The sequence below is a fragment of the Pan troglodytes genome, chromosome 2, assembly GCF_028858775.2.
Source record: "Pan troglodytes isolate AG18354 chromosome 2, NHGRI_mPanTro3-v2.0_pri, whole genome shotgun sequence".
NCBI classification, from domain to species: Eukaryota; Metazoa; Chordata; class Mammalia; order Primates; family Hominidae; genus Pan; species Pan troglodytes.
In genome coordinates, this window is record NC_086015.1 from 105,168,273 (window position 1) to 105,190,995 (window position 22,723).

A 22,723-nucleotide genomic window follows, 5' to 3' on the forward strand; every position below is an offset into this window, starting at 1 on the left:
GCCTGTTGCAATAATCTATTTTGAGTTAACTTATTCATTTCTTGGGGATTCTAATAGGTATATGCGCAGCTTGTGTTGCTAACAGATGTCTGTTTTTAAAATCTGCAGGCGATTCAGAAGGGAGCAGTGGGAAGTAATCAGTTTGTGGATCTTGAGGCAACTAACTATGATGGTAAGCAACTGAAACTTTATTAGATTCAGAGCCACTTAGGGGGACCCATAAGGTCTAAGGGTGCTAAGTATACTAAGAAGGAAGGTAATTAAAGCTAAAATATTCTGTAGGTAAAATTAGACCCAAAAAGAGACTATATTCAGATTGCCTTACTAGTTCTTGTGGAGTCCATTTATAGGTTAAGTTAGAGGCCATCCTCAACACTTGTCATTATAGAAGGACCAAAAGACCTGATGGGATGCTTGACCACTGCTTGATTATACTTTTCTTCTAGGCCTGACTCCCCTTCACTGTGCAGTCATAGCCCACAATGCTGTGGTCCATGAACTCCAGAGAAATCAACAGCCTCATTCACCTGAAGTTCAGGAGCTTTTACTGAAGAATAAGAGTCTGGTTGATACCATTAAGTGCCTAATTCAAATGGGAGCAGCGGTGGAAGCGAAGGTAAATTCACAGAAAAGGTTTAAGATGGGGTAGGGGAGAAACTGGTTATAGCAGAAGACCTTGCTTCCAAGTACAGATTCAAACTTCTTTCTTTTTTTTCTGAAATTAATGGTGTGAGTAGCAATGTATGGGTGGTTAAGAAGCCCAGAATTTTTTTTTTTTTTGAGACGGAGTCTCACTGTGTCGCCCAGGCTGGAATGCAGTGGTGCGATCTCGGCTCACTGCAACCTCCGACTCCCTGGTTCAAGCGATTCTCCTGCCTCAGCCTGCCCAGTAGCTGGGACTACAGGTGCCTACCACCACACCCAGCTAATTTTTTGTATTTTTAGTAGAGACGGGGTTTCACCATGTTAGCCAGGATGGTCTCGATCTCCTGACCTCGTGATCTGCCCGCCTCGGCCTCCCGAAGTGCTGGGATTACAGGCGTGAGCCACCGCACCCGGCAAAGAAGCCCAGATTTTAACAGATCATTTCATGTGGTTTCTTGATTTGCTTTAAATCCATGAATTATTATCCAAAAGGTCATTTAGGTATAAAATAAATAGTCTTTGAAAGGTCAAGAAAATGCTTGAAATTGATATTGTCATTTTGGCTTCCATTTTCATACACTGAGAATAAAGGTAGTGCTTTTTGTAAGGGTTTCTTCATTGTTGTAGGATGTGGAATTCATCTTCTGGTTTTTAAGCTGGAAAATAGTTTATTCTTTTAAAATTTTGGTTTTATTCACTTGAGTATATGGGGGAAAAATGCCTAAGTCATAAACCATTTGGACCCTTGAGGCTTACTGACTAGTAAAAGAGGTGAGAGATATAGCTAAATATAACTCTACAGGGAGGCTACCAAATCTGGAAATGTAGGTGAATACATAATAAATGGTTTACTGATAGGTTATGACATAGGATTTAAAAATATTTATTTTTCTACATTTTATGGCCACCCTGTATAAAAAGGTACATTGTGACAAGAGGCATATAGGCAAATTAATAGGAAATTTAAGAGGAATAAAAGATTCCATTTAGCTTGGGATTAAGCAAGGCATTGTGGAGAAGGGAGCATTCAAAGTGAGTCTCTGAAGCTGAATCAGACATTCAGGAGACTGGGTGAAAAGTGTATTCTGAGGCATAGTATCTGGATTTTCTTTTTTTTTTTTTCCTCCCTCTTGCCTTTGACAAGGATCGCAAAAGTGGCCGCACAGCCCTGCATTTGGCAGCTGAAGAAGCAAATCTGGAACTCATTCGCCTCTTTTTGGAGCTGCCCAGTTGCCTGTCTTTTGTGAATGCAAAGGTACTTTTAGAAAGCTTTAATAACCACACCAGAGTTGGAATGGCCTTCTGTACACCCTCTCAAAGTTTTTGAGCTCCTTTCATGAAATTTCCCCCTTCCTGATGTCTGATAATTCATTTCTTTGTCTTCAGGCTTACAATGGCAACACTGCCCTCCATGTTGCTGCCAGCCTGCAGTATCGGTTGACACAATTAGATGCTGTCCGCCTGTTGATGAGGAAGGGAGCAGACCCAAGTACTCGGAACTTGGAGAACGAACAGCCAGTGCATTTGGTTCCCGATGGCCCTGTGGGAGAACAGGTGAGAGGCACAGGAGGGAGAGGAAGTACTTTTTGGCACTGCAGTCTGAAACAGAAAGGGAGATGAGGCTGTGCAGGGCGAAGGCCAGCTGTTGCTCTTCAGGTGGACTCTATCAGTGTCTGTGTCTCACGGTAGCCGTCATAGCATTGTGGAGTTACTCTTCGTTTGGAAACAGAGCAATTAAGAAATTTGAGGGATTATCCATAGACTCAAAATGGTTAGAGGTCAGGTAGTATTCTGTGACACACACTTAGGGTTAGAGTAAGTCAGAATGGTTTAAGGTTCGGAAAGAGAAGATACCAAGGTTCCTGCAGATACCAAGGAAAGAGAATCTTAGTCTTGTAATGTATGAACCTTCAAATATTGTGGATATTAAATGAGTTGTTACATGTGGAGTGCTCACAATAGTCCCGGGTACAGAGTAAGAGATCAGTGAACATCAATAGTTAGAATTATTTCTGTCTATGAAGTGATACTGAACAAAAAATGGAAAAATTACTTATGTAATTTCAAACCTAGAAATATTTTGTACTTTAAACAGAATTAATGCTTTACTCATCAAATATGGTTATATATTATCATTGAGTATTGAATAGTTTCATGAGTAAACTTTTTAGATAACAAGAACTTATTCTTTCAAGAACTTAAAATGTTTTTGATGGAACTCTTTTCCTGGGAGGAATGAGGGGGATTGTGGCTGTGGGTAGGTCATTACATACTTTACTAATCACAAAATAAAATATGTGGAATGCAGTTTAGCTTTTTCTTTGATTCTGAGCTGTCATTATGACCATAATGTTATAGTAGCCCCTATTTATAGAGCTCTTTGTAATTTAGAAAGAATATTTCCATAGTTTGTAAAAAGTTTTCATGTATATCATTTAATAGTTAGAAGAACTTTACAAGTTTCAAGTTTCAACTGAGAAAATTGATATTCAGAGAGGTTCCAAGGACCAGAACCATCATTAACTTGTAAAAGGCAGAGTCCTAAGCCCAGTATTTGCTTCTACTTCACTGTTTGTGGTGTGCAGTCATATAACTATGCTCTCAGGGATTATTGAGATATTAAGCCATTTAACTCTTCATTAAATGTTCCCAGATTATCTCCTTTTTGCTTTGGTATTTTGTGTTGGGCAGGTAGAGGCTCTTTTCCCTGGCTTTTATTGTCATACTGTGGTCGTGTGTTTCCTTCTAGCAGCTATCAGTTGTATCCCCTACCCCAATCGCCTTTCATCTAAATTGTTGCTTCTAATCTGCTGGAGGCTGAGAGATAGAAAATAAAATTTGTCAGACTGGGATGTAAAATGAATCACTCTGAATGAGCCAGGATCTTTTCTGTGATCCATGAAGTTACGTGTAGATGCTTTAATACTTGGATATCATGACAGCTGTTTTGACTTGAATGGTATTAAGGATTTACTTGTGTGTGTATCATAAAATGTGGGTTTTCTGTTCCTGTTAGTTGAGGCTGACTTCAAGATAAGTGAGATATTATAATATGCCTTAATTACTGTCTTATGTTAAATGTTCTCACAAATAGCAAGAGTAAAGATTAGGAAAAGAATATAGGTGTTAAGTTTATGGAGATTTTCAACTTCAGATAATTTTTAGTGGAGATGTTTTACTTTCTTGAACTCAGATTATTATAAGAGATCTGAAATAAGCTTTAAAAGGAGTTTAGTATTTTTAAAAGTCACCTCAAAATATTGAGAAGTATTGTGTGTATTTCTTCGTATACTTACAAGTTAATAGGAGTAGTGTAGATGGTATAAGAAAGGAATGAAACTCAGAAGGAAATACACCACATTGGCCATAAGAAATAAACCTCACAAATTTTGTTTGTTTCTCTTCCAGATCCGACGTATCCTGAAGGGAAAGTCCATTCAGCAGAGAGCTCCACCGTATTAGCTCCATTAGCTTGGAGCCTGGCTAGCAACACTCACTGTCAGTTAGGCAGTCCTGATGTATCTGTACATAGACCATTTGCCTTATATTGGCAAATGTAAGTTGTTTCTATGAAACAAACATATTTAGTTCACTATTATATAGTGGGTTATATTAAAAGAAAAGAAGAAAAATATCTAATTTCTCTTGGCAGATTTGCATATTTCATACCCAGGTATCTGGGATCTAGACATCTGAATTTGATCTCAATGGTAACATTGCCTTCAATTAACAGTAGCTTTTGAGTAGGAAAGGACTTTGATTTGTGGCACAAAACATTATTAATATAGCTATTGACAGTTTCAAAGCAGGTAAATTGTAAATGTTTCTTTAAGAAAAAGCATGTGAAAGGAAAAAGGTAAATACAGCATTGAGGCTTCATTTGGCCTTAGTCCCTGGGAGTTACTGGCGTTGGACAGGCTTCAGTCATTGGACTAGATGAAAGGTGTCCATGGTTAGAATTTGATCTTTGCAAACTGTATATAATTGTTATTTTTGTCCTTAAAAATATTGTACATACTTGGTTGTTAACATGGTCATATTTGAAATGTATAAGTCCATAAAATAGAAAAGAACAAGTGAATTGTTGCTATTTAAAAAAATTTTACAATTCTAAGGAGTTTTTATTGTGTAATCACTAAGTCTTTGTAGATAAAGCAGATGGGGAGTTACGGAGTTGTTCCTTTACTGGCTGAAAGATATATTCGAATTGTAAAGATGCTTTTTCTCATGCATTGAAATTATACATTATTTGTAGGGAATTGCATATATTTTTTTTTTTTTTCCTCCCGAGACAGGGTCTTGCTCTGGCGCCCAGGCTGGAGTACAGTGGCATGATCTTGGCTCACCTCAGCCTTGACTTGGGCTCAAGTGATCCTCCTACCTGAGCCTTCTGAGTAACTGGGACTACAGGTGTGCACTCCTCGCCTGGCTAATTTTTTATTTTTTGTAGAGGCAGGATCTTGCCACCTTGCCCAGGCTGGTCTTGAACTCCTGAGCTCATGCCATCTGCCTGCCTTAGCCTGCCAAAATGCTGGGATTACAGGAGTGAGCCACCATGCCCGGCTGGCAGTTGCATGGAAGAGAACACCTCTTTATGGCTTACCCACTAGAATTTCTAATTTATGTGTTCTGTTGAAATTTTTGTTTTTTTACCTTTATTGAAACAACAAAGTCAATATTGAAACATGTCTTCCTGTTTTCTGTTGTCAAATGATGATAATGTGCCATGATGTTTTATATATATCATTCAGAAAAAGTTTTATTTTTTAATAACATTCTATTAACATTATTTTGCTTGCCGCTGGCATGCCTGAGGAATGTATTTGGCTTTGATTACACACTAAGTTTTTGTAATAAATTTGACTCATTAAAAACCTTTTTTTTTTTAAAAAAAGAAAATCTCATTAGTGAACTTACCTTTGCAGCTGAGTACTTAAATTCTTTTTAAAAAGATACCCTTTGGATTGATCACATTGTTTGACCCAGTATGTCTTGTAGACACGTTAGTTATAATCACCTTGTATCTCTAAATATGGTGTGATATGAACCAGTCCATTCACATTGGAAAAACTGATGGTTTTAAATAAACTAATTCACTAATATTATTGGTCTTACATGCATTTTCTTTTCCTAGTGCCTTATTTCCCTAGATAGAAAAAGTACTATTGATGATTTTAAATACCTTTGAGTTAGTTAATTTATGTTAATTTGGGTTTTTTGGAGAACATGTTTCCTGAAAGTATACAAGATTTAACGTCAAAATCTATTTGCTAAGTTTACTAGAAGTCTGTTAGGTTTTGAAATTATCATGGAAGTTTAATAGATGCTGTCGATCATTCACATGTTTAGATGCTAAAAAAAAAAAAAAAAGCTAAGTGGGAGCAGTGAATCATAGGAATAACAGTTTGGAGATTACCAGGATCATCCTTAGAGAGATGTAAACCTGGGAAAGGTTCTTCCCTTTGCCAGCAAGCCATTTTGACGTGTGAGAACAAACACATCAATATCTGTCAGTATGTCGTTACAATTATTGCACATATATTCTAGTTCTTACAGCTGTTTTGAGAATCTGGTGAAAGCTATGAATCCTTTCCCTGGAAAATGCAAATATATGTATACACACAAATGCTGTGTGCAATATTTGGGGCTTCACAACCTTTAGAAGACCATGACTCACAAGAATCCACTTTAGTTTCATTTCTGCACATACTTTTCTTCTTTCGTGTAACAAAATCTTGGGTAATTTGCTTTGCAAATGCAACTTGTTAACCAGAACAGCAGAAATGATGTACTCACACTGAACATAGCTCTACAGTGAGCTTTACCCAAGTGAGCTTCTATGTTCTCTCTTAATCCCAAATTCTGTCATAGTTGAACCAGTATCTAGCAAGTATGTGCGTGTGTGTGTGTGTGTGTGTGTGTGCAAAGATGTAAATAATTTGAGGCTAAGACATATAAGACATTTCTTAGCCTTAAGATGTTTACGTGAGAGACGTGGCATGTACTTTATTAGGTAAACTATGTTAAATAGCATTTAAAAAGGAAGAAGAGATTCAGAAGGGACATTTCTTTCTGACTGGGGAGGATTCAAGGTAGAGCATTTGAACTGTATCTTCTGAATAGTTGATCTGGATGTTCATATAAAGGGAGGAGAGGCAGATGAAAGAAACAAACAGCATGAACCAAAGCATAGGCGTCTGTGGGAATAGCAGGTGATTTTAATATAGTTAGTTAGAATCTGGAGTGGCCAATAAGGTTCATCTTGTGTTCCACCTCTGACTGGTAATATTTTTGAATATCAAGTTGAGAAAGATCCTTAAGCTTGTAGGGGCTTCAGGAGAAGGTTGCTGGATTGAACCTTCAGGAGAGGTTGCTGTGATTGGTGCGTGATATCTGCCACAGGAATATGGGAAATGGCTCTTGATTGAATACATCTTAAAGCCTCTCAGAAGCCAAGACTGTGTGCTCATTGCTGCAACTTCATTGCCTAGCACAGTGCCTGGCACATGGAAATAGTTCATAAAATATTGGTTGAATGAACGAATGTATGCCAATCCTGGTTAGAGTCACTGGTTTTGTTGGGGGAGGTGATGTTTTGAGCCAGAGTTATACTATTAATTACTAATGAATTATTGGCTATCATGGTTCTGAATTTAATTTTGCCACATGATTTCACAGTGACATGGATGATATGTTAATGAAAATGGGCATGGGCATAGTTGGACTCATTAAAGAAAAAAATCAGGCAGTCTGTCTTTGCAAAGGACTGTTAGTGCTGTAGTTTGATATTAAGGAATCCCTACAAGAGTCAGAGACCAAATCTTCCAGCTCAATTTGTTAGTCAAATCAGTAACATTTAATATCTTTTCTATATTTTTACTTAATCAGGACAGGAAAATTTCCTCAAATGTCTGTGACTTTTAACAAATGTCAACTTAAACGTACTACCACTAACTTCCATTTTCTGATAACCTCAGTTGTTCTGTATTGAATACGACCTCAGAGAGAAATCAGCTTCAGTCACTGGCTAAGTTTGTGATGGTTCCTCTGAGATCAGGCCTGGGTACAAGGTTTGAGATTACTTGTAACCATGCCACTAGGTTTTGGCTATACCTGCTGGTGCCCTGGATTAATCCTTGAGAGAAGGGGAGACACTGCCTTATTAGTCATCAGAGGCCCTGCACCTAGCACAGTATCTGACACATTGTAGACATTCAATAAATAGTTCCTAAATTGAATTTAATTTCAACACTTTGTAAAAATTTTTTTTCTTGGCATATTTTATTCTTCAGTGTATAAATATTTTTATTATCTACATACAGTTTATGACTTAATCCAGTACTTTTATGCTTCAAGCCTTTGGAGTCTGTGCAGACCCAGAAACATTGCATGGGTGGCACATTTCTAGGAGGAGTAAGATTGGTTGTTTTTGTTTGTGTGTGTGTTTGTTTTTTTTGAGACGGAGTCTCGCTCTGTCGCCCAGGCTGGAGTCAGTGGCAAGATCTTGGCCCACTGCGGCCTCCACCTCCCAGGTTCAAGCAATTCTTGTGCCTCAGCCTCCTGAGTAGCTGAAATTACAGGCACGCACCACCACACCTGGCTAATGTTTTTGTATTTTTAATAGAGATGGGGTTTCACCATGTTGGCCAGGCTGGTCTCGAACTCCTGGTCTCAACTGATCTGCCCACCTCAGCCTCCCAAAGTGCTGGGATTACAGGCATGAGCCATCATGCCCAGCTGATTGTAGATTCCTCTCAAAATGTGTCTTGCTTTCTTCTTTGTACTCCTTGTCCTCTGGCCTGTCGTCCCTGCTCTCTCCATCACACCATTCCCCTTGCCTGTCAGCTCAAGAGGGTTTGGGGGTGAGATAGTGCAGCTGCTGAGTGCCCTAGGTTCAAAGTTTCAGTCTTTGGTCGACATTAGTATCTTATGTGAAGCTTGTTAAACATGCAAATACCTAGGCCCCACCCCAGACTTCCTGAATCAGAATCTCCAGGATTTTCAGGGCTTCTGGCAGATTATATGTGGTGATTCTAATGCAGTTTTAGTCTAAATTAATTAGGAAATGCAGACTTTGGAGAGTAGCTGTGGTTGGGCAGTAGCCATATGGTGGTAACAGAATGGGTTTCTGGAATGCGTATGGGGATGAAGTGGCAACTGATGAAGATGTGCAGTGTGCCAGGCACGTTGGATCCTATGGTATAGAAGCTAGCTTTGAAGATACAATCATGAGTCACCTTATTTTTTTTTTCCTGCTTTCAGAAATCACTTTTCTAAGGTGATTCTGGTGTTTAAGTTTCTCAAGTATATTAGTTTCCTAGGACTGTCTAACAAATAACCACAAACTTGGTGGCTTAACTCGGAGAAATTCATTTTGTCACAGTTCTGGAGGCCAGAATTCTGAAACCAAGGTGTTGGCAGAACCATGTGCCCTCCAAAGGCTCTAGGTGGAATTCATGCCTTCTATTCCAGCTTCTAGTGACTCCAGGTGTTCCTTGCCTTGTGGCAATATAACTCCAGTGTCTGCTCCATCTCCACATGGCCTTCTCCTCCCTGTGCCTCCTCTCTGTATATCTCTTACAAGGACTCTTACCACTGAATTTAGGGGCCACCTGAGTAATCCAGGATGACCTCATCTCAATTTTATTTATTTATTTATTTTTGAGGGGGAGTGTGCAATGGTGCCATCTTGGCTCACTACAACCTCCACCTCCTGGATTCAAGTAGCCTCCCGAGTAGCTGGGATTACAGGCATGCACCACCACACCTGGCTAATTTTGTATTTTTAATAGGGACGGGGTTTCACCATGTTGGTCAGGCTGGTCTCGAACTCCTGGCCTCAGATTATCCGCCCACTTTGGCCTCCCAAAGTGCTGGGATTACAGGTGTAAGCCACAGCACCCGACCTTTTTTTTTTTTTTTTTTTTGAGACGGAGTCTAACTCTGTCACCGAGGCTGGAGTACAGTGGCACGATCTCAGTTCACTGCAACCTCTGCCTCCCAGGTTCAAGCAATTCTCCTGCCTCAGCCTCCCAAGTTGCTGGGATTACAAGCGTGCTCCACCATGTCCAGCTAATTTTTGTATTTTTAGTAAAGACGAGGTTTCATCATTTTGGCCATGACGGTCTCGAACTCCTGACCTCAAGTGATCTGTCTGCCTCGGCCTCCCAAAGTTCTGGGATTATAGGCATGAGCCACCACGCCCGGCCTCAGTATTCTAAATTGTACAAAGACTTTTTTTCCAAATGAGGTCACATTCACAGGTTCTGAGGATTAGGATGTGGACATATCTTTGGGCAGCCTTAACTTAAAACTTACTACACCAGGAAAGAGGATTTATAATAATTTCTGTTATCATTATTTCTCTTAAAAAATGAGTAAGATTAATATTTCCTTTTTTAAAAAATCATTTTATCATGGTAAGAACATTCTATTTTCTTACGAAATTGTAAAGTGTACAATAATAGGGACAATGTTGTACAACAGATCTCTAGAACTTATGAATATTTCTTTCTGAGCAATCCTATAGCCTGTCTTCAGAATCTATGGTATCTTTTACATATTATTATTGATCTAATGTATGGTAAAATATCTCCATTTCATTTATTAGCTATAATACTAAACATTGACCAGGCAACTCATTTACCATTGATAAACTTTAAGAGAAACAAAAATATTTATTGAGCTGTAACTCAAAAATTATGATAATGATTAAAAGAGCTTTAAGTATCTTAAACTTCCAACAAAGCTTTTATAATTATCTCTTGTCATTTTGCTCCCTGGTACACATGTGAATGAATCTGCTGCTCTTCACCTTGGATCACACTACCTAGAGCTGTGTGAGAAGCAACATGATCCCAAATCAAATTAAAATCCTATGCTTTACGGCATCTGATCTTGGAATGATAACAGTAGAGGAGTTAGTCACTGAAAACTGCAAATGTTTAAAAGTCAAGGGTCAAATCCAGTTTCATACAATAACAATTGATTCCACTTTGCTAAAACTCAATTGAAATAGACTGTTTTAACTCTAGATATTATCTTTTTAAGTGATAGGATTCTGGCTTTTGCTCCAGAAATAAAGATTTCAGCAGCTCTGGGAACTTGGTAGTTGGATCCAGCATGTGTTTACCTGTTGGATCAGCATAGTTCCTGTAGGCTTGACAATCGGGACAAATTTCAGATTGTGAAACAACACTAGATTCCTTAGCTTAATTGATCTGGGGTTTAAGTTTCAAATTACTATTTATTTTTATCAATTCATGGTATCTTAATTCACATGGCCTGCTCTCCCTATTTGCAGCCAAACATCTCTCAGGTAGGACTTTAATTTCAAGTGATTGCGGAAGACTGTAGGGTACTTCCTGATTGGCCTTCGTGGAAGCCCCAGGTGTCGACTGGTCTGGAGGCGAACTGCTATTTTCTTCCAGCACTCGAGGGTTAGTTTTGGTGTTTGCCTCAGTGGGAGTGTGTCCAGTGAGAGTCTGCTTTTCTGAATTGGTGCCACAGGTGTTTTTTTTTTTACATTAGATATCATTTTTCTTTTGTCTTTAAAAAAGGTATCCTTTTCTTTTTGCTCCCAAGAAGTATTCCTTCCAGAATATTTTAAAATTTTCAAAAAATTCTCCTTTTTAGGCTCTCACAGATATGGAAGAATTGGTCGTCTTCAGGATAGCAATTTTGTCTGGTGTAACTTCTTACACCAGGAAATTCAAAATATATCATTTGGGATATATTTGAATATATCCCAATATATATTTTGAAAAATATATCAAAGGAAAATTCAAAATATATCATTTGGGAAAACAAGTAAGCATTTGGATGGTGCCTCTACTCAAAATATTCCTGGAAAATTTTTTTTAAAGATAAATTTTTAGCCAGGTGTGGTGGCACATGCCTGTAGTGTCTGCTACTTGGAGGCTGAGGTGGGAGGACTGTTTGGGCCTCCAGTGTTCCGGGCTGCAGTGAGCCATCCATGATCCTGCCAATGTGGTGTAATAAGAAGATGTATAGACAGAAGTTTAATTTACACAGGTTATTAATTTCTATACACATTCTAATCATACAGGCTAATGAGGTACATCATTTAAAGTGCAGGATTTATAGACAGCTGACAAGTTTTTCTTTTATGACATTATTCTATTTCCCTATCTATATAAATCAATCAGTTTTGTTTCTTCCCTCAGCTAAAGTTATATCAAATTTGTTATCAAGGTCAAAATGTCTATTAATCAGTTAATAGGGTAGCTAAAAAAAGTCCGTTGATTTTTTTTTCTATTTTCTCCGCCACCACCCACATCTAGGTTTTCAAGACTTTATTCTTGGATTACCACAATAGACAGGAACCTGACTTTTTATTACGGAAACATTCAAACACACATACAAGTAGGCAAAATAGTATATTGAACACATACATCTATCATGAAACTTCATCAATTATAAACATTTTGCCATTTTTGTTTCCTCTTGCCCCCATATTTTTTTCTAGAATAAGTTAAAGCCCACTCCAAGCATTATAGATTGTCAGAAAGAGTTGCTAACAGATAAGTAACTTGTGTCCCCAGTAAATAGCTTTCTAATTATTCTTCCTCCAATCTTCCTGCTTTTCTTACCAATCCCAAAATTTCCACTACTTGGCATACTGTTAAAGAAACAGAGAAAGTTTTTCAAAGGCTCAATGCTGCCTGTTGAATCAGATGCAAACTCTTGTCCTGGTTTACAAAGCTATGTTGACCTTAGCTTGACCCTGCCTGTCTAATCTCATCTCATTTTTCCCCAGTGGGCTATCAGGTGGGTCTCTTCACTGTATCAGCTGATGCTCTGTTTATTCCTGTCTCTTGTCATGTCCTCACCTCCCCAAATTCTGTGCATCCTAGAAAGCCCTGCTTGGGTGCCACTTTCTCTATTAAGCTTTTTCCAGCTCTTACTGACTGCTCCTTTCCCTAAACTCCTGGTATTAAAACACAATTCCTCTAACTTTCATATCTGGTATTTTCTGTCATATTCCAGACTTAATTATTGCAATCAGGAAAGTGAGCTCTGAATCTGAATTTTCTCTTCCTTGCTTCCTTTTTTCCTTTCTTCCAACCCTTCTCTCTCCTCTCTCCTTCCTTCCTTCCTTCCTTCTCTTTCTTTCCTTTCTTTCTGCTCCCCTGTCCCCCTCACCCTCCCCTTCTTCCCTCCCTCTCCCCTCCCCTCTCTTTGTCACACTCTATCATCCAGGCTGGAGTGCAGTGCATGATCATAGCTCACTGCAGCTTTGACCTCCCGGGGTCAAGTGATTCTCCCTCCTCAGCCTCCTGAGTAGCTGGGACTACAGGTGCACACTACCATGCCCGGCTAATTTATTCTTGTTGTAAAGATGGGGGTCTCACTATATTGCCCAGGCCAGACTCCTGGCCTCAACCAATGCTCCCTTCTCAGCCTCCCAAAGTGCTGAGATTACAGGTGTGTGCCGCTGCAGCATTTACTTTTTAAATACAACTTTAAAATGTCTGGGTGAGTGGTATTTTTGAGGACACGAAGAAGGTGAGTGGTGCTGGATAGAATCTAGCATTGGAATCGTAGGCAGAATTCTAAGATGGTCCTAGGGCTATCTTTGCCCCAGGTGTTACTCCTGTGATTCTGTTAGGTTACATTGCAAAAGTGATTTTGCAAAGGTAAATAAAGTAATTATTAACCAGCTGACCTTAAGATAGGGAAACTACTCCTCTAATCACACGGGCCCTTTAAAAGCGGAGTGTTTTCTTTGGCTGGAGGCAGAAGAGGAAATCTTAGAGATTCCAAGCCTGAGAAGGACTCAACCCACAATTACTGGCTTTGAGGATGGAGCAAGGGGGCAATGAGCCAAGGAATACAGGTATTTTGTAAATATCCAAACAGAAAATGGAATCTCAGGCCTACATCCACAGGGAATTGACTTCTGCCAACAACCTGATTAAGCTTAGAAGCAGATTCTTGCTCAGAGCCTCCAGATAAGAGCCCAGCCCTGCTGACACCTTGAGTTTGGCGTTGTGTTACTTCATGCAGAGAGTCAAGCCAACCCCGCCCAGACTCTGACCTGCTGAACTGTGAGATAACACATGGGTGGTGTTCTGAGCTGCTAAATTTAGGGGTAATTTGTTACACAGCAATAGAAAGTTAATACAATATATAACACAGGGTTTGAGCTTATAGTGCAATTTTATGCATTTCCTGCTATTTTAATTAAGGCTCCAAATCAGCAAGAGAGGTTTTCCAATAAATGGGGGCACTGGTCTTAGGATGTGTGGTCATTACACAGGCTAGCAGTGTCTCTAGTTTATGATATCTCACTTTTGTCCACCACTTCCCCATTCTAGATGGGAAAATTTCTTTTTTTCTTTTTCTTTCTTTTTTTTTTTTTTTGAGACGGCGTCTCGCCCTGTCACTCAGGCTGGAGTGCAGTGACATGATCGCGGCTCACTGCAACCTCCACATCCTGGGTTCAAGCGATTCTTCTGCCTCAGCCTCCCTAGTAGCCGGAACCACACGTGCATGCCACCATGCCCGGCTAATTTTTGTAGTTTTTAGTAGAGATGGTGTTTCATCAAGTTGGCCAGGCTGATCTTGAACTCCTGACCTCGTGATCCACCTGCCTTGGCCTCCCAAAGTGCTGGGATTACAGGCATGAGCCACCGCGCCCGGCCTGGAAAATTTCAAGGAAAGGAAAGTGTAGCTTCCCTATTGCCAGTGTTTTCAAAAGAATCTATAAAAGGGTCCTGGAGCAGGAGAAGGTGATTAGGACAGCATATCTAACCAGTAGTAGCATCAGCTTACTGTGTTGCCAGACTCTAGCCATTTACCTCTACTGTGAGAGGGGGGCATATTTTGTAGGGCAGTGGTCTCCAACCTTTTTGGCCCAGGGACCAGTTTCATGGAAGACAGTTTTTCCATGGATGGGCTGTGGGTGGGTGGATGATTTCAGGATGACACTGTTCCACCTCAGATCATCAGGCATTAGATTCACATAAGGAGGACACAACCTAGATTCCTTGCATGCACAGTTCACAATAGGGTTCACGCTTCTGTGAGAATCTAATGCCGGAGGCTGATCTGACAGGAGGCAGAGGTCAGGCGGTAATGCTGGCTCGCCCATCGCTGGTACCAGTTCATGGCACGTGAGTTGGGGAACCCTGCTGTAGGGAAAGAACCCCTTAGCTCTGCAGCAGCCAAGATTTCAGATGGTACAACTTGTTTAAAATAAATAGACACACTCACTTCAGAGACTGGTCAAGAAATAGTTGCCGAGAGCTCTTGGAACCAAGATGAGAACTTACATTACAGTTTCTTCTGCAGCCTAGGATCACAGATGACGGGCAGGGGCTTTATTAGTTTAACCAGCATCTATTTCTCCAGTCGTGCACACAGAAATGAATGAATGATTAGACATTCATTTGGGGTGCCTTTGTGTGATTCATAAATAACTTGTTCCTTATAAAATTTATTGCTGAATGACTCATTAAAGAATTATGATGAAGATAATAAGGCTCCTAATTTAAAGGGTTATGCAAGTGTTCTTTTAAAAATCAACTTTGCGAGGTGTAATTAATGCATAAATTTTAAGTGTACAGTTTAACAAATGTATACACCTATGTAACCACCACCCAATCAAGATACAGAACATTTTTGACATCCAAGAAATTTCCTTCATGCCCCTTTGCAGTCAATCTCTCCTTCCACACAGCTATTGATCTGATTTCTATTATATTATTGTAGATTAGTTTTTGCCTCTTCAAAAACGTCGTATAAATAGAATCATACAGTCTGTACTATTTTCTTATTTTCTGGGTTTCTTTCACTCAGCATGATTTTTTTTTTTCTTTTTCTTTTTTTTTTTTTTTGAGACGGAGTCTTGCTCTGTCGCCCAGGCTGGAGTTCAGTGGCGCGATCTCGGCTCACAGCAAGCTCTGCCTCCCGGGTTCACGCCATTTTTCTGCCTCAGCCTCCCGAGTAGCTGGGACTGCAGGCGCCGGCCACCATGCCTGCCTAATTTTTTTTTTTTTTTTTTGTATTTTTAGTAGAGACGGGTTTCACCCTGTTAGCTAGGATGGTCTCTATCTCCTGACCTCGTGATCCACCTGCCTTGGCCTCCCAAAGTGCTGGGATTACAGGCATGAGCTACCGCGCCCGGCCTCTGCATGATATTTTTGAGATTAATCCACATTGGTGCATTGATCACTAAAGTATATTTCTATTGCTGAGTAGAATTCCATTGCACTAATAACACAATTTGTTAACCATTCACATATTAGTGGACATTTCGATTGTTTCCAGTTTGGGACTATTATTGAATAAAGTTGATATGAACAGTATTTGTGTGGACATATGTTCTCATTTAATTTTAAATTCTTAGGAGTGAAGTACCTGGTTCATATAAGTGTATGTTTAGCCTTAAAAGAAATGGTCAAACTCTTTTTTAAAGTGGTTGTGTCATTTTTCTCTTCTAATAGCAATGCGGAAGAGATTTCTCAATCTTCCCTCAAACTTGGTATTGCCAGTCTTTTTAATAGTAGCCCTTCTAATGGATGTGTAGTATTATCTTATAGACTTAATTTCCGGGGTGACTAATGACGTTGAGCATCTCTTCTTGTGCTTACTTACCATTCATATATCTTGTTAGTGAAGCATCTGTTCAAGCTTTTGTCTGTTAAAATAATTAGCCCCTTATTGAGTTGTAACAGTTTTTTAAAATATATATTCTAGATATAAATGTATTTCAGATATATGTATTATAAGAATTTCTCCCAGTCAGTGGCTTGCCTTTTTATCACTTCTTAAAAAATTATTTTGCCCCATTTTCATTTTCTTCTTCTGGGTCTCTAATTATACTTATTTATACCATTGTCTATTGTCCTGAAGGTCTCTGAGGATCTGTTTATTTTTCTTGAATCTATTTTCTCTCCATCCATTAGCCTGAATATTTTCTATTGGCCTGTTTTCCTGTGTTCAACTTCACTGCCTTTCTTCTACCATCTCTGATCTACTGTGATTTCTTTTTGTCATTGAACTTTTCAGTTTCAGTATTTCTATACAGCTCTTTTTTATAGATTTCATTTCTGTGCTGAGATTTTCTATCTTTTCACTCATTAAACCAGTACTTTGATTCTTTGAACATATATCATTTAATTCTTTGAGCCACATTTATAGGTGCTGCTTTTGAAGTCCTTCCTTATGTCTCAGGCCTGTAATCCCAGCACTTTGGGAGGCTGAGGCAGGCGGATCACCTGAGGTCAGGAGTTCAAGACCAGCCTGAGCAACATAGAGAAACCCTGTCTCTACTAAAAATACAAAATTAGCCTGGCGTGGTGGCAAATGCCTGTAATCCCAGCTACTCGGGAAGCTGAGGCAGGAGAATCACTTGAACCTGGGAGGCGGAGGTTGTGGTGAGCCAAGATTGCGCCATTGTACTCCAGCCTAGGCAATAAGAGCGAAACTTGGTCTCAAAAAAAAAAAAAAATAAATAAAATAAAATAAAATAACATAAAAAAATCAAAGTCCTTTCTTGTCTTCTAAACCCAAGATCTCAGTAATGTTGAGACTGGTATTTTCTCTTTGACTGTGGGTCATGTGGATCATGTTTGCCTGGTTTTTGTTTAATTTCTACCAATTTTTAAAGTGTATGCTGGACATTGTTGGTAATACATTGTGTAGACTTTAGGCTCTGGATTTTGTTTTCTTCTTTTGAGAAGTGTTACCCTGTCTTCTATTAGGCAGTTTCATTACCTGCAAATTACCTTGCACTTCTGTAGGCTAGTTTTCATGCTTTGCTAGGGTACATCTCCGGAAAACTCAATATATTTCCCAAGTTCTTCTATCTTGGCACATTTCGACCTCCAATTCTGCAGATATTTTAAAGGCTTGGTTTTGGCCGGGCACAGTGGCTCATGCCTGTAATCCTAGCACTTTGGGAGGCTGAGGTGGGCGGATCACCTGAGGTCCATGACCAGCCTGGCCAACATGGTGAAATCCTGTCTCTACTAAAAATACAAAAATTAGCCAGGTGTGGTGGTGGGCGCCTGTAATCCCAGCTACTTGGCAGGCTGAGGCAGGAGAATTGCCTGAACCTGGGTGGCAGGGGTTGTAGTGAGCCGAGATACCACCATTGCACTCCAGCCTGGGCAAAAGAGTGAGACTCCATCACATGAAAAAAAAAAAAAAAAAAAAAAAGACTTGTTTTTTAATTTTGTTAGTGTGGGCCTGGAGTGGACCTTACTCTAAAGCATGGTTCTAATCTCTTCTGGTATCTCAGATGCTTGGTGTGTTAATAAATTAATAATAAGATCTTGTCACTTTGGATTGGCCAAAACTTCAATATTCTTCAGCACTGTTTAATGTCTACAATTGCTGTTCTGTACTTGTCTCTGCACTAACACTTCTCTATACTTACTATAAGACCCGGGTAGTCTTGACATGGGCACGTGCACCTTAGCCCTGAGTCAAGAATTCATAGAGAATCTTCCATACAACTTCTGGGATCCACCTTCTCACCACCCCCAAAACACCTTTCTTTTTGGTGCCTTGCTCTACAGATTCTTCTGAACTCTTATCTCTGCCTTGTCAGCTCAGCAGAACTACTGTGCTCAGATTGGATTCTAGCTTGCTATGCTGTGGTTGGAAAATTGTACCCTTGCAGAGATCCAGGATAATCATGGGCCTCACCTAATGAATTTCTCCTCTCTCAGAGATCACAGTGTTTAATTTCCTGTTGTCCAATGCTGAAAAACAATTGCCTCATATATTATTTTCCATTTCATTGTTTATGGGTGGAGAGCTAGTCCTATACCAGTTGTTTCATCATAGTTGGAAGTGAAAGTTTGCAAGATGTGTTCTTAAAGATTAAATTATGTAAACAGAAACGGATTTACCAAAGAGGGGGCCCAAAGATTCTGTTTGGGCTGAAAAAGCATTTATAATAGTCATGAGTCCCATCCTATGACTCAGACACTGACTCCATTCATAGGAAGTTAGTATAGTGGAGTAGAGTGTAGTTTCTCTGCGTTGTTTCTAAAAATTGAGTCTAACAGCCATCTCCCCTCTCTAGGAAACAAAAAGAAGGTTTCTAAAAATAATAGTAGTAATAATAACTTACTATTATTATATACTTAATGTTCTAGGTTCCGTCTCTAAGGCTTTATATTTATTAACCAATTCTTTATAATAAATCAATCACCAATTAACTACTAGTTAGTACCTGAACATGATTAATTACTAATTAAAAATTCTATTTACAGACCAGCCTGGGCAACGTAGCGAGATCCTGTTTTTACAAAAAATAAGCACATTAACCAGGCATGGTTTTGCATGCCTGTAGTCCCAGCTACTTGGAAGGCTGAGGTGGGATGATTGCTTGAGCCCAAGAGTTTGAGGCTGCAATAAACTATGGTTGTGCCAGTGTGCCCCAGCCTGGGTGACAGAGTGAAACCCTGTCTCTAAAAAAGAAAAGAAATGTTATATAGCATAAAGGATTCTAGAAACTCAAATTATATTAACCTGCATCGTAAATTTGTGAGGGAATTTGTGAGCACATGTGGGTATGTGAGAACTCCTACCTCGGGGTCTTTCCGAATGTTCTTTCCCTTGAGCACAACCTCTTCCCTGTCAATCAACTGAAATGTATAATTCAGAATTTAGCTTCAATATTACTACTTCCAGGAAGTTTGTTACATGCTTTCATAACTGTATTTTTTAAAATCACAATTGTAATTGAATTTACATAAATATTTATTTAATGGATGTCTTTTCCACTAGACTGTAGGCTCCATGAAACCCATTTCCTACCATGTATCCAGCACCTAGCACAGTTTTTGACATGGCGTATGTGTTCAATAAGTATTTGTTGAATAAATGAAGGAATGTCAAAGAGTGAGTAGGCCTCCTGTCTCAGATTCCTATGAACTTGATTTATTATTGAGGATTGTCTATTTTTTGCCTTTCTCTCCTATTTAAAAAAATTACATACAGTAAAATTTATTCTTTTTGGTGTATAGGTCTATGAGTTTTTACAAAAATCTAGAGTCATGTCACCACAATCAAGATATAGAACAGTTTCATGTCCCTCTGCTCCCCACCAAAAAATTCCCTCTCGATAACTTTTGTAGTCAAACCCCCAACCTTTAACTGCCGACAACCATAGAGAATTGTTTATTTTACATTACCTTGGACTCTTCTTTTCTTTTCCATCCTGCTTGGCCTGTATTTCAGCTATCTTACTGCTCAGTAACACTTCTAAATATCAGAGATGTGAAATCGAATTTAGACTGCTGTCTTAGCATTTATGCCCTACGTGGAATCATTTGAACAAATAATTTGACTACTTGGAAGAATCAGAAGAGGGACACTAGGTCAGCTGAGCTTTGGTGAATGGCCTATTATTTCTACTCAGAATTATATCTACTCGGAACAGCTCTAACATCTGTACACATCTCTATTTCAGTATTCCTGCCTTAATTCAGGCTTTATGATCCTGTCCAGATCATTGCAATGGTCTCTATCCTGGTTTTTCCGTGCCTCTAATATCTCTTTTCTTATATTCAGTATCAGCTCTAAGACTTTTAAAGTTCTTCATTGGTGTCCCATTGAGCCTTACTTAGCACCTAGCATATCATTTACAGCTTCTCATGAGGAGTTGCTTTTTTAGAATCATCCTTATTAGGTCTTGTCGCTTGCAGTCTGTGATGTTCCAGTTGTCCCAAATTATTTCATTTTTCCAAAGGTGCCATGTATTTCATGACTGAGGCTTTTGTTCATGCTTCCCTGAAAGTTTCTATTCACTTTATCCGCCAGTGAACACCTACTCATTATTGAAGACTTGACACAGGCTATCTCCTGCTTTCTTTCCAAAGACCACTTGAATATTCCCTCTTTTGTTCCCACAGTTACCTGTCCATCCACCTGCTATAACACCCATAATTCCTTATTGCTAACCTATGTTCACATATTTGTCTCCTACCTACAAGAATCAAAGCTCTTTGGGGTAAGTCTGTCTATTCATCTTTGAATCCCCAGTGCCTAGAACAGTAACTGCTGTATAGTAAGTACGTGATCAATAAACATTTGCTGAATGCATCAATGAATACAGTTCTTACTGCATTTTTAGCTGAACACTTTAATAATTTTCATAAGCTTATTTTAAATGTGTATCTTTCTGGTGTTTTAGAAAATATTTGATCAAGGACTCTCCCATTTTCATGAGACACTGACGATCCTATTTTTCATGGCCACATGAAGTTCTCTCCAGCTTTCGGTCAGACACTATGCATTTACCTTTGTGTGACCTGGTCAGCTGGCACTACTTCAACTGGGCTTACCCGTGGCTGTCTGCTTGCGTATAGAAACTCAACTTGCAACTGTGGAAGTGAAAAAGGGAAAAACATGCGATGCTGAAAATGAATATGAATTTCCCATTAGTTGCTAACTGTCTTTGAACTTCCTCTCCATCGAGGCTCAGAGTATAAAGAGTAAACTCGGGCCTCGCCTGGCTACAGGTCACACTGTGATTCAGATCTTTATCTGTTGTGGTCAGTGCCATTTTGAACTTTCACCCTAGGGATCTTAGTCCCAAGCTTTTTGTGTTCATCGTATTTACCATGGAAATGGAGATTTAGTTCTTCCTTGTGAAAGTGAAGATATTACATTCTGTAAATGTATTCTGCCTTTAATCTTTTTTGTTGACATAAAAAAGAGTATTCTGCCCAACTAGTTTTGTCATTTTATTGCAAGCCCCCCCCCACCCGCCCACCAACCCCGAAAACAAACTAATGCTGACATAGGATATGATTCTTATTGATGAAGTAACCACATTTGTGACCAGCCGGCTCTTGGTTGGCCAGGAGTGAGGGCAGGTGGGGAAGGGAGGAAATTGTCTATATCTTCATCTCATCTGGCCAGGCATAGGGTCTGAGTTGGAATCTGCCTCTTGTTGAATGCTCACAAGTATAAGCTTGGAGCTCTCTGGAAAGGAAACTGCCATCTCTTAGGGCAATTAGATAGTCTGGGAGAGATCCAAGTTGTGAAGAAAATGTTTAGTGCCTTAGCACCATGAATTACACCATGATTTTGAATGATTGTACCACCAATTTAGGCTGAAGCAATATTTCTCTAATTTGCGTTTTTATTAGGATCAACTAGGAAGCTTGTTAAAACAGATATCCCTGGTTTCTACAGGAAATTCTGTAGATTCTGGTTCAGCAGACTTGGAGTGAACTCTGGGAAAGTATGTTTTTAACAATTTCCCGAGGTGATCCTGTTGCACGAAGACAGAAAACTTTTTTTCTAGGATTGTTGGAGATGAGCAGGGCAATGTGATCATTATGAAAGGAGCCCTTAGTGTTCTGAATTTATTGCTATCCCAATGTACTTTTGTAAAAACAGGTTCTACAAACTGGGGCTTTCTGATCCAAACCTCATCTATTTTCAATATCTGAAAGTCCAGTTGATCTTGTGGAAAATACCCATGAGCAGAAAGCAAAGGTGGCACCCGAGAAGGAGTTGCAGTCTTGTTCAGTGAAATTTAAGGGTAGATTTTTCAATTTACTCCTGACGTTTCTCCTCAGGCTGTAGACTATGGAGTGAGTTGAGTTAGCATCATGGCACCCTCCTGCTATGACTCATATAATTGTTATAAGGGTAGTGCCAACCTAAAGTTTGGGCATATTTGACATGGTGGTAGTACAAATAGAGTGGAGGCAGAGCAGGGATAAAAGATGCACAGCTACTTGAAGAAATGAGTGGATATATTGATATGCTGTCTCTGAACCTGCTTTCTGCTGTGAGTTGAATTCCAAAAAGTTGGTTCAATCCTCCAGGTTTGGTGCAGGTCTCCAAAAGGTAGATTTGGTCTCAATGTTTGTAGCATTTTTCTGTTGTATAAGCTCTGGAATTAGGGGTGTCCAGGGAAAGGGCAAGGGAATGGTGAAACTTGAGGATTTTTCCTTAAATTTAATTAAATAAAATCTTATATAACATTCCTGAGAAGCATGACATTTTCAGAGAACTTTTAACCAGCCATTTCTTGGATGCTATTTTGATCTTGGGAAACTTGGGCTAGGAGGGTACACCC

At 39.4% G+C, this 22,723-nt stretch overlaps 1 protein-coding gene across 4 annotated transcripts in view; it reads left to right on the forward strand.

Moving 5' to 3' along the window:
• NFKBIZ (NFKB inhibitor zeta) overlaps positions 1 to 5,747 on the forward strand; it is a 33,262-nt gene extending 27,515 nt beyond the window's left edge. For 2 of the 4 annotated variants that reach the window (XM_063806078.1, XM_516633.7), the window contains 5 exons: positions 109 to 172; positions 447 to 616; positions 1,790 to 1,900; positions 2,032 to 2,199; positions 4,054 to 5,747. In XM_063806078.1, coding sequence (XP_063662148.1) covers positions 109 to 172; positions 447 to 616; positions 1,790 to 1,900; positions 2,032 to 2,199; positions 4,054 to 4,107 — 567 coding nt within the window. In that variant the 3' untranslated portion in view covers positions 4,108 to 5,747. The remainder of the gene's footprint in view (positions 1 to 108; positions 173 to 446; positions 617 to 1,789; positions 1,901 to 2,031; positions 2,200 to 4,053) is intronic. The other 2 variants (XM_063806079.1, XM_063806077.1) reach the window with 1 other exon arrangement.
• The last annotated feature ends 16,976 nt before the right edge of the window (positions 5,748 to 22,723 follow it).